The sequence below is a fragment of the Strongyloides ratti genome (assembly GCF_001040885.1).
Source record: "Strongyloides ratti genome assembly S_ratti_ED321, chromosome : 1".
Lineage (NCBI taxonomy): Eukaryota > Metazoa > Nematoda > Chromadorea > Rhabditida > Strongyloididae > Strongyloides > Strongyloides ratti.
This window is the reverse complement of record NC_037307.1, coordinates 6,252,994-6,265,911: the sequence shown is the minus strand read 5'-3', so window position 1 is coordinate 6,265,911 and position 12,918 is coordinate 6,252,994. Positions and strand designations below refer to the sequence as shown.

At 18.9% G+C, this 12,918-nt stretch overlaps 4 protein-coding genes across 4 annotated transcripts; 3 read left to right on the top strand and 1 right to left on the bottom strand.

Moving 5' to 3' along the window:
• Positions 1 to 4,373: 4,373 nt before the first annotated feature.
• On the top strand, positions 4,374 to 6,167 carry SRAE_1000196400 (Gamma-aminobutyric acid A receptor/Glycine receptor alpha family and Neurotransmitter-gated ion-channel transmembrane domain and Neurotransmitter-gated ion-channel family and Neurotransmitter-gated ion-channel ligand-binding domain-containing protein; the record flags this gene model as incomplete). The annotated part of the gene is made up of 3 exons (XM_024648984.1): positions 4,374 to 4,646; positions 4,703 to 5,914; positions 5,991 to 6,167. The coding sequence occupies 3 exons, from the start codon at positions 4,374 to 4,376 to the stop codon at positions 6,165 to 6,167; spliced, it is 1,662 nt and encodes a 553-aa protein (XP_024502907.1).
• Positions 6,168 to 6,564: 397 nt separating this feature from the next.
• SRAE_1000196300 (Insulin-like domain-containing protein) lies at positions 6,565 to 7,448 on the top strand (the record flags this gene model as incomplete). The annotated part of the gene is made up of 2 exons (XM_024648983.1): positions 6,565 to 6,798; positions 7,218 to 7,448. 2 exons carry the CDS (start codon positions 6,565 to 6,567, stop codon positions 7,446 to 7,448), a joined length of 465 nt encoding a protein of 154 aa, XP_024502906.1.
• A 52-nt stretch (positions 7,449 to 7,500) lies between these two features.
• Positions 7,501 to 8,550, bottom strand: SRAE_1000196200 (HtrL protein family-containing protein; the record flags this gene model as incomplete). The annotated part of the gene is made up of 2 exons (XM_024648982.1): positions 7,501 to 8,334; positions 8,392 to 8,550. 2 exons carry the CDS (start codon positions 8,548 to 8,550, stop codon positions 7,501 to 7,503), a joined length of 993 nt encoding a protein of 330 aa, XP_024502905.1.
• A 3,122-nt stretch (positions 8,551 to 11,672) lies between these two features.
• Positions 11,673 to 12,858, top strand: SRAE_1000196100 (Two pore domain potassium channel family and Two pore domain potassium channel, TWIK family and Two pore domain potassium channel domain-containing protein; the record flags this gene model as incomplete). Its single annotated transcript, XM_024648981.1, has 3 exons — positions 11,673 to 12,054; positions 12,110 to 12,297; positions 12,418 to 12,858. 3 exons carry the CDS (start codon positions 11,673 to 11,675, stop codon positions 12,856 to 12,858), a joined length of 1,011 nt encoding a protein of 336 aa, XP_024502904.1.
• Positions 12,859 to 12,918: the final 60 nt, after the last annotated feature.

Here is a 12,918-nt window from a genome sequence, read left to right as displayed (position 1 = left end):
TACTTTTTATGAAACAATAGAATTCTATGTAAAAATTTTAAGGGTGGTCATTAAAATAAAAAAAAAACTATTTATGGTGTGTCACCTTAGAATTCTCGTCTAATACATATTTAACAGAGTAATTAAATTTTTAAATAATATATATAATGAAAAAAATTTGGTAAAAAGAAAAAGTGTTTCTGAAGATATTTGAAATTTCTAACCTTCGGAAAAGGTATTTTTAAAGGTAAAGTAAACCTTGAAATAGTTAATTATTTATATTAAATAATCATAATAAATAATAATTAAAATGTTAAATAATTTTTTAAAATATAATTTAGATAATGATTACCTTTTTTTTAAATTTAAATTTTATTAAAATAAAATAATGATTATGGTAAAGAAATTTAAAATAACTTTATTGTTATTAAAGATAGTTTAATGAGGTAATAAGAAATATGATAGATTCAAAAATGTATCCTTATTTAAAATACCTCTACTAAAGATAAAACACCTAATCGACATCCTATTTATAGGTGATCATTAACATCCATTGGATATCAAATGAAGATGTAAAAAAAAAAGACAAAAGAAAACCTACTGACCGAAGAAAGCTGGAGGGAAATTGACCTTCAGAAGGAGAATCACCCTATATCTAGGTAATTTTTAATATAAATCTATATTAAAAACTTTTAAAGACAAATCATATAATATATACTAAAAAATTTTTCAAATTATTAAAAATATTCTTAATATTTTTTTTATTATATTTTATTGTCTATGATGTAATTGAAATATCAACAAAATTTTAAAAGGGTGATTAAAAGTATATTAATATTTTTAAAATAAAATATAACAGTTATATATAAAATATATTATAAAAATGAGATGGTTTTACTATGATTGTTGTAGAGAGAAAATCGGCAATATATTTAAAAAGGCATATTATTTAAAAAAATTTTTAAATGTTTAGTCTTCTAATAGACGCCATTAAAATGAATTCTCATATATGAAAAGAGTTATAAAATAGTAATCAAATAGAAATGATAAATATAATTGTGAGAATGAAAATACTTCCCTATAGTTTGCCTATGCTTTCTTTAAAGGAAAGCTAATCAGTTAAGTAATAATATTAATGTTTACAGGTCAAAATATTATGTAAGATTTGTATTAACTTTGTATAAGGACATAAAATATAAGTTGATTAAATAGGTAATGGTAAATATTAAAAGTTTGTTTAAGCTATTCATTTTGAATGATATAAAAAAAAATTGATCATTTTATAAAAAAAAAAATAATTATATAATAATTGGCTAGAAACACTTACACATATATATATTTAAATTTAAATTATATAATATGGTTATAAAAATTATTCATCAAAAGGATAACTTTAATTATCATTATAAAATTTTCTTAACAACATTTATAAAATAAATTATTCGTTTAATTATATTATAAAAAAGAACATCTTTTATTATTTACATTTTTGAATATATAAATACTATAATATTTCTTTAATAAAAAAAAAACATTATAATTATTTTACATTTGCAAAAAGAAATTCAAATATCTAAAAGAGTAATTATTATTTATAATTTCAAATATTTAAATAAATTTAAAAAAAAAGAAAAAGAAGAGAAATATTAAATCAACTGATTAAAAATATTTCTTTATTACAATAAGGTTTAAAAAGATAAATTAAAAAGTTTTTAAACATTTAACATAATGTGGTAATATTTTAAAATGAAAAGTCTTATCTGTTTTTAACATCAAAAAGTGATTTATTAGGTTGTAATAGATTAGTAAACTTTTTAAAAGTGAAAGTTATATTTGGATGTTAGGAAATTCAAAAAAAGAGATGATATCATGGTAAAAAGAAAGTTTATAGTATTTAAATATTTATTTGATTTTTGTTTTGAAGCATGCTAAGTAATAAAGATTGAGAGTTTTATAATTTTTAAAGGTTTTATTTTTAAAAATTATTAGAGGTATTTATTTGATATTTATAGTTTTAGAAATTTACATATAATTATAATGTGATGAAAAAAAAAATAAATATTAACATTAGAAAGTAAAAAAAACTTTTTTTTTTTTAAAGTTATAACAATATGTTGATTTTTTATTAATTACTTTATAAATGTCATCAGTCATCAATCAATTTATAAGTATTAGTATGATACAAAGTATAATAATATGAATAATTATTATAAGAGGAAGAGGTAAAATTTAAACTATGTTTGTTAAAAATTACTAATTAAAGAGAGAAAAAGAAAAATTAAAAAAAAATCAAAAGAAAATTTATAAAATATTTTGTAATAAGAAAAAGTAAGAAAAAAAAAGATAGTAGTAATAAAATTAGTGATATGCTAATAAAGAAAGAAGTTTAATATAAAATTCATAAGGAAAATTATCTTTTGATACTTGAAATATTATGATAGGTAAAAGAGTATCATAATTACAACAAAATAAAAAAGAAGTAAATTTATAAAAATGTATCAAAAGATAAATAAATAATTATTATTATGAGTAAATGGTGTTTTGAGATTACAATTTTTTATTTCAACGCATGAGAATATGAAGGAGACAAACTCGTCATATTTGTAATCATTTCCCCCTACAAACAATGGTTAATCATTTATATGATACAAATTTTGTAGTACCCAAATACAATTAAATTACATAATATTTTTTTTTTAAATGCCAAAGACATATATTCTTTAATATATGTTTGAATGTATAATATTAGGTAAATTTAAAAATATATATGATTTTTTGTCACAAATCATTATTTTTATGATACATAAAAGTATGATTAAATTTAAAAAAAAAAATAATTAATTTTAAGAAACTTTTTTTTTAAATGTTTCTGACAATTTTATAGAAATATATTAAGTCACAATAAAATAATATTAATATAAATTCAATTAAATATTTACAAAATATTATATAAAAAAAAAGATATATTTAAAAATCTATACATATATGAAAGAATGTTAATATATTCATTAAGAAGTTTTTATGCCGTCTACATATTATAAACATTTTATTACAAAATATTTTGATATTGTATATAGTGTTAATAAAAAAAAAAATGTATTTATATAAATTATTTAATCGTATCATCAAATTTTTAATGTATATTCAAGTTAATGGCAATAAAAGTTTTTAAATATAGTTTGATTAATTATAATATTGAATATAAATAGATACATGTAAATGAGTATTTATATTAGAATAATGATATTCATTTTTACTAAGTAATATTATATATTTTTAAAAATGTTGCATTTTATATATGTCTTCATAAATTGTGGCAAGAAAATTAAAGAAAAAATATATTCTTTTGTATCAATCAAATATAGACAGTAAATTTAAATTAAGCGGTGTCTTTGATTAAATATATATATTATATACACATATATATCAATGAATGGCACAAACCGGCTCAAACAGTTTTTAAATATAGTTTTAACTAACTATAATAGTAAACTATAACCAGACGTTAATTGTAATTAGTCCTTAAAATAGTATGTGGTTGGCAGCAATATAATATATATATATCATTTTATATGCTAAAAGAGTTTATTAAGTGTTAGTGTATTTTTAAATATGGTAAACTAAATGACCTTTTTTTTTCATATATTATAATTAATCATACTAAAGTAATAGAACAAATTTGTAAATTTTATAATTTAAAAATAAAATCGTAATTATAAAGAATCGTTTTATATATGAATGATAAAATAATTTATTCTTTCATAACTATGAATAAGATAAGAAAAGAAACTATCAAAATAAATGTTTGATAAATAACATGATAATTTCAAATAATTTTGATTCTTTCGTTTTATTTATATATACAATTCAAACTTAATTTGGCATCTGTCTATCATTTGAAAATATGATAAGTTTGTTTGAACAAATATATTTATGACAGCTTTAAGATTATTATAATGAATATTTGGCAAAAGATTAAAACATTTGAATTGTTTAATTATCACTTTTTAAGATAAGGTAAAAACAATATCATAATAATATACATATAATAATATTCTTATTAAAGATAAAAAAGAAAGATTGTTTAAGTTTAATATTTTGATTGATAAATTTGAATAGCAGATGTCTTCACTAATATTACATAAATCTTATATATTTAAATATTCTATATAAAATTCTGACAAAATTTAAAAAAATATTTATTACTTTTAACTTTTGTTTATTTTTAAAACATCAAAGAAGATTAATCAAATCCCATATGAAAATAGTTATTATATATATATATATCAAGATTAAAAAATCTTTCAACACTTCTAGATTTTAAAATAATTTTTTCTTATATGTTACTGTCAATTTTATATATACAAAACTTTCTATTAATTCATTGCTTTTGCATGATTACAAATAGTTTAAATTTAACATCTGTTCTAACTAACAATTATACACGAAATAAACTAACAAATCAAAATTCTAATTCATTAAAAAAATTAATATCTAAACCGAAACCAAAATTAATTTCAAATGCTACAACTGTTACACAATTATTAAATTCTTTATTAAAAAATTATAATAAACATTTACATCCAAAATATGGAAGTTTTAAAAAAACAAGAATACATATTGATATATTTGTTAGGACTATGGGACCAATTTCTGAGATGACAGATGTATGTTTGTTTATCATTTAATATAATATATACTTTTTATTAAAATATATTTTTAGAATTATGAATTTAATTGTTACTTTAGACAAACATGGAAAGATAAAAGATTAAAATTTTCAAATTTACAATATAAAACATTATCCCTGGCTAGTTCAATGTTAGATAAAATATGGATACCAAAAACTGTATTTTGGAATGGACAAAATTCATATTTACATACAATGACAACACCAAATAGATTGGTAAGACTATCATCTGATGGTTCAATATTATATTCATCTAGACTTACAATTAAAGCAAAATGTTATATGAGTTTATATAGATTTCCACTAGATCGACAAGTATGTAAATTAATAATTGGAAGTTATGCTTATAATACCTCTGAAATGATATATAAATGGAAAAAAAATGATGAAACAAGAGGTGTTGAGTTTGATGTAGTTGCATTAAAAGAACTTCCACAATTTGAATTAACAGGTTTTAAATTATTTAATAATTCAATAACAAAAGATAACTCAAATTTTTCAATCCTAGAAGTACAATTTTTTTTTACCCGACATTTTGGTTATTATATAATTAATTATTATATACCATGTTCATTAATTGTTCTCCTATTATGGGTTGCTTTATGGATAAATCGTGAGGCAACCGGTGATAGAATTGCCCTTGGTGCTACAAGTTTTTTAACAATGACACTTATATCATTAGATTATAAAAGTGATTCACCAAGAGTTAGTTTCCCAACAGGATTAGATATTTTTATAACATTATGTTATGGAGCAATATTTGGTTGTATAATTGAATTTACAGCTGTCCATATAACAACAAAATTTCATACAGCTGATCCAGAAATTCAAAGATCTGAAAAAGAAAAGATAAAAAATTTAATTAAAAATATACCAAAACATCATTTTTTAGGTAGTAGACATTATAATAGACCATATCAAAAAAAATTTAAACCAATCAAAATGAATACATATAAAAAAGTTAATAATGATAATCATATCCTTGAATGTATATCAGAGGGACTTGAGGAAGGAAGGAAAATTGAGAATAATGATATAAAATCTGGTAAAATTTTTAAATCATTCTCCAGAACAGATGGTGGAAGATTTTCAATTTATAATAAAAATAAAGAAAATGAAAAATTATTGAAGGCTAAAAGAAAGACAACTGAAATTATATCAAATGAACATAATTTTATTCAATCAATTGAACATTTTAAAAGTGATTCAATTGGATGGAGAATTTATTTTTGGCTTCTTGATCATGTAAATTTTTTTTAAATCCTTTTTTTTATTATATATGATTATATAAATATATTTAAATTATAAAATTTTTTTTTAGCAAAAACTTGGTGATCCATTGGGAATTCATGAAAACTCTTCATCAATGATTGATACAATAGCAAGAGTATTATTTCCTATTTTGTTTATATTATCTATTATGACATACTATCAATGTTATGTAAACTTTCCATATCATTTTGATTATGAAAATGCAATGACATTAGTACAAAGCTAGAGGAAGAATAAAAATTTGAAACCAAGTTATATAGTGATAGTAAACAACTTATCATACATACACACAATACATACACATTCTTTTAAATATATTTAGAATAATATTTTATAGTAAATTGATAATTTGAAAAACAATTTAAAGAAAAGTTATAAACAAATTAAATGTAATAATTTGTTTATTTATCTGTATGTATATATATATATATTTTTTTTTATTCATACATTTAATAAGATCAATTTCATTTAGAATAATATTTCATATAAATAATTATTTTTTTGTATAAACTTTTTAACTAAAAATTTTTAGTATAAAAGAAATGTTATTTTTGAGGTAGACAACAATTACAATCATGTATTGGCAAAATATTTTTATTATAATTTTGTTATCATTATCATTGATGACATATGTTAACTCAAAACGTTATTGTGGTAATGATTTAACAAAATTTATCTCAATGGCATGTGGTTTTGCTGGTGAAAAAACACCTTGTTTAAAAGATAATGCTAATGATGTGCTAAACAACATATGCTGTAAGAAGGGTTGTACTCTTAATGATGTTAAGAAAGAATGTTGTTGGACAAAATCATGTTTGGATCGTTGTTATCCTGGTAAAAGATATAATAATGGTGAAGTATGGTAAAATATATTATCAAAATTATTATAAAAAATATAAATGCATATTTTATAAAATTTTAAAAAATAAAAGATTGAATTTTAATATTAAATTATAGTTTTTTTTTTCTTGTTGTTTGTTTTTATCTAAGAATCAAAAAAGAATTTTTTTTTTTTTAATTAATAACAAATATAATTATTATAAGATAAAAATTAAATTTTATAAATAATTTGAAAAATATATATATATAATTTCATTTTATAAATATGTGATAAAATAAATAAAAAAATTATTATAATATTCTATTATATTAAAATATTTCTTTTAAAATAAATATATATTTCTATTAATTTCAAAAGAAAAAATATTTTCTTAGAAATATGAAGAAAATATATTTATTAAATTTTATTATTATTCTATTATTTTTTAATGGAGAGACTGTCATTGAAAAATTGTGTGGTAATAAGTTACAACAATATATGATTAAAGCATGTGCATTTGCTAATGAACCAAAACCATGTATGATTGGTGATATAGAAAAAATGAAAAATGATTGTTGTAATAATGGATGTAATATGAATAAAATCTATTTATATTGTTGTTTTACTAATCAATGTTTAAAACAATGTTATCCAAGTAAAAATTATACAAATAATGAAATATACTAAAATGTTTATCATTACTACTAAGATAATAAATAAAAATTTATTTTTTTTTTTATTAAAAAAGTTTAAAAGCATCAAACCAATCACCATACTCTAAATTAAATAAATTTGGCATTTCTTTGATAAGTAATAGTATAACTGTTTGATCATCATCAACATAATTTTTATATAATAATTCTAATATTTTTTGAAAATGATAGTAATAAAATTTTTTAAGAGATATTAAATCTCCACCAATAAATCCACCACTTATACCAGCCCAATCTTTACGATATAATTTATCAATTGTATAATCTTCTATTTTATCATTATCTGGAGTTAATTTTATCATTGATATTTTTCCTTTCATTATTGTTGGATACCATTTAAAATATTTTGGAAAACATGCCTTTTCTCCATGACAATATCCTGCATCTAACCAAACAAATAATGAACTATTAAAAGGATTTTCAATGGTAGCATTATATAAAAAATATGGTTTTGAATTGACAACTAAATCATACTCAGCTGATGATGACTCTGGATGCCTTTTCATAACTATATCCCAATTTTTTTTCCAACCACCATCTTTTCTTTCATTATCAATAATTTGCCTCATTTTATTTAAATATTTAAATAAAGGTAAATCTTTTAATGTTATAATAAAAACTTTTGTTTTATCCCATAATCCTATACTTGTTCTAACATTTTTAACAATTTCATAATGTTCTAATGTTACATAAATTATCATATCCATATCTAATTGAAGTAAAACACTAAAATATTCTTGATATCTATCTAAAGGCCTTCCATAAAATGTCCAGTTACTTCGACCAATCTCTAGTAATGCTGTTACTAATGTTACATTTGTTCTTGGTTTTATTTCAGTTTCAGTGAAAGATGTTGAAATCTAACAAATAAAATATTATATATAATAATTTTAAAATATAATATATTTTTAACTTACTTTATCATCAAATGGACTTACACGTATAATAGGTATTTTAAAGTTTGATATGTGTCCATTATCATTCGTCCAAAATGCATGTTTAATAAATGCAATGAAAGACAAAAGTATTATTATTATTATTGAAAGTATAATTAAATTTCTTGTAATTTTATTCATTATAAAAATATACTATTTTTATCATTTAATAATTTATAATAATAATAGTAAAAAAACTTTTTATTTTGAAAAAAAAATATATATATAAATGTTATCTATAGATTTATATAAAAATAATAACTAAATATAGTAAATGTTAACATTAAATATGTTATTTTGTCTTAATAATAACACCTTTTAAGGTGTCTATAATATATTTACAATACTAATAGTTTATCCATTAACCTCTTCAATACAAATTTATAGTAGAGATAATTTTGTATTTATACTATAAAAGATATAGTAAATAATTAGTAATAAATAAATTATTATTAAAAATAAAATAGGTTTTCAATAACTAAAATAAAAATTTTTATTTATAAAAGAAATAAAATGCAATATACATAAATAAATTTTTCTATGTTGAATGATAATAATATAATGTCCGAACATTGGAGATTAAATTATATATAATTTTAATATTTCATTTCAGCTTTTTCTTATAGTATATAAATTACATAAAGACAAAAATTTTTCTAGAAATACTCCTACTAACAAATAATATTTAAAAAAAAAAAAATTTTATTTTGTCCCACAAATAATAAAATTTTTTAAATACATTTTGCTTACTCTTTAAATATATAAAACTGAACATTGAAATGCTTGAAATATTTATTCTGTGATATATAGATGAAAGATGTTCACTATTTGATAAAATAAAAAGATAGCAAGAGTGATATTATATAGTGTTTTCTTCTGATTTATTACCGGAAAATGGAGTTTTTTTTAATATAATTATTCAATAAAAATATATTGTGATTAAAAAAAAATACTGGAATATTAAATAATCAATCAGTGGTTTTATTACATTCAAGTAAGAAACAAAACAAATTTTAATAATATACATTATTACTAACATTTTATTATAATTCTAATAAACATATAATTTAAAATTTATATTAACAAAAATATATCATTTAAATATTAAAATATATACCTATTAATCATAATATTTTAATAAAATAAAATATATTTTTATTTTGTATAACATTAAAATAATAAAAAAAAAATGTTAATTATAATTTAAAATTGAATTTATAGTTAAAGATAGAGTATAATAAATTATGCTATTTAATTTTTTTATTACTTGAAAATTGATTAATTGAGTATACTTTCAATAAAATGGTATTGAGTTTTATGATAGAAAGTCTTCTTCTTTTTTTTTCTACCAAAAATTGAAATATTTTATTTCATTGAATTTTTTATTTTAAAGTATCTTATTTAAATTTATTGAAAATTTTAATTAATTGTAAATAATATTTTTTTACTATAAAAAAATAACTATGGTTAATATCAAAAAAAAAAAAAAAGAAAACTTTAAAAATAGCTTTTAAAATTTTTATAATACTTTTAAACTATAATATTAAATAATTAAAAAAATTTTTTTTATCTATATAAAATTAAATTTTTGATGAGTTAAAAAAAAAAATAATATTTAGTATTAATATGTACTAAAAAGTTATATATTTTTATTTTTATAATTACATAAAATTATCACAAACTTTCTTCTTTTTTTTTTTGTTATATTATGGAGAAATGAAAATAAAAATATATTATAAATAATTTGTTATAAATCTTATTTAATCAACTATACTCGGTGAGTGTAATACTATGGATTATAAGTTAAAGTTATATCAGTACATTCAAAATAATGCCCTTTTGTTACCCGTAATAAGGCATTCTCTAGAGGTTATTTTTGATGTATTTAACCATCAACTACCAATTATTATTATTCCCATCTTAAGAATTTTAAATTTCAAAAATTTTAAAAGTATTATAAGTTCTTTGAGAAATTTATATTTACTATCAATTATATTTTCACAGCAATATTTCTTTAAAAATTATTTTATATTTAAGTAATATTTTTAACATTGAAAAAAACATTTTATTTTTATTTATTATTTTTTTTTTTTAAATATATAATTATACAATAAAAATTGTTCTTTTCCTTATACAAGATATATTTTAATATATACCATTTAGTTAACATATTATTATTTTATATTACTTCATTTAATGGTTTTCTTACATATAAATTACAATTTTTATGCACTTTTAAAAAGAATATAAAAACAAATAAAATGATATATTTATATAAAAACGATTCTTGAAAATTATTTTATATTAAAATTCATATAACAATAATATAATCCATTTTAATACTATCAAAATTCTTTTGACACAATCTAAAGATCTAACAATTTATTTTAAATCTAAAAGTCGTTTATCTTTATAAGATATAAACAACCCTCTTGTTTTATTCAATTCACGGTGTCTTTATTTTATTCCTTATCATTTATATTCTCATGATATCTTTTTCTATATTATAATATATAGTTTTACATTAAAATTCGCCAAAAAATCTTACCACTAAAACTAAATTTAGCTACATTTTATACTATTGTATTTAGTGCGAATTAACTTTCAGTACAAATTTTGTCTATCCCTTACAGGCTGGTTAAATTTTTAGAAAAAAAAATTTTTTAACTATAAATATGCCAAAGACATCCCTTTAAATTATATAATTTTTTTACCTGGTCTTTCAAAAATATGACATATTTATGATTTACTTTCACTATTTTTTTTTTTTTGTAAAACAACTTTTTTATTTTACCTAATATTAAAGAAAATATATATATATATAATATACAAATAAAATATAAAATATAATTTATGACAAAAGAAAATATATTTTTAAAAGTTTAAACATATAATTGTATTACTTAAACTATCTTAACTTTCTAAGTAACTATCTAATTTTTGTTTGCATATCATCATATTTAAATTTTTTATAAAATTGAAAAAAGATATATAAAATAGTTGATAATAAAATTTTTACAATTAGTTTCTTATTTCTTTATTATATTATTTTAAATCTTTTCTTAACTATTTTAATATAACAAATGAATTATATAAATATATATATATTTTGTCCTTTTTAATTTTTACTTCATTTTTTTTTCTTTTCTTTTCTTTAAACAATAATGTCATGTTTTTTTTTTAATTTATAGTTTGTTTGCTTGTTTTATAATCTTTTTTTTAAATATTATTATATATGTATAATATATGTTATTATTATAAAAATGGGACTTGAATTTTTTGTAAATCAAAATAGTAGTATTAATGAAATAAATGTATCAAATTCACATATTGAGGAGACAAATTCTAGATTAGGTTTTGGATTTCTTGTTATCTTTATTTACCTTCTTATTGGTACAATTGTTTTTGTTAAGATAGAAGCACCAGTGGAAAGAATTCAGTATGAGGCATACAAAGAATTTAGAGCAGCATGGGAGGATAAATTAACAAATCTTGGAATGAAACTAGAGGATATAGATAATTTATTTTCTAATATTAAAGATGCTGCATTATCTGGTGTTTGGATTGAAAAAAATGAAACAAGTGAGTCAAACTGGACATTTGGCCAAACATTCTTTTTTTGTGGTACTTTAATAAGCACTGTAGGTGAGTTATAAATAGACATCTAACAATTAATTTTTTCTTTTTATTTTTAATTTAGGTTATGGGAAAATATCACCAAAAACTCATTATGGAAAACTTTTTACAATTGTTTATTGTATAATAGGAATTCCTATAACTTTGTCTTTTCTTTCGGCACTTGTCTTAAGATTAAGACAACCAAGCAATTATTTAAAGAATAAACTTAGTAGTAAACTAAGTCATATTTTTCATCATTTTCAAATTCAAGTGAGTTTTATAAATAGAAAAATCTCTTCACTTATATTTTGTTGATAAGTTATGACATTGAAATATTTTTTTTAATTATATTTAAAGTATTATTGACTTTTATTTATTATTTTTTTCTAGTACATTCATCTTGCTGTCATATCCATTATTGTTCTGGTGACTGCATTTATAATACCATCATATATATTTTCACATATTGAAACGGATTGGAGTTTTTTGGATGCCTTTTATTATTGTTTTGTTTCATTGACAACAATTGGTTTGGGTGATTATATACCTGGAGACTCACCTAATCAATCATACAGAGGAATTTATAAACTTCTTGCTACAATTTATCTTTTATTTGGGTTATCTGTAATGATGTTATTCCTGGCAACACTATATGACATTCCTCAACTAAATTTAACCAAATTTTTTATCTCTAAAAATTCAGATTATGTTGATTTAAATAATGATGATAACACGACAACTGCTTATAACAAATATAAGGAAGAGGATGATGAAACAGGAGGTATTCCTATAAATCAGTACCCATATAGTATTCAAAACAGTTACTACTGATTAATTATCTAAATAAATGATAAATAAAATAAAAAAAAAGGAAAAAAAAAAAACATGTTT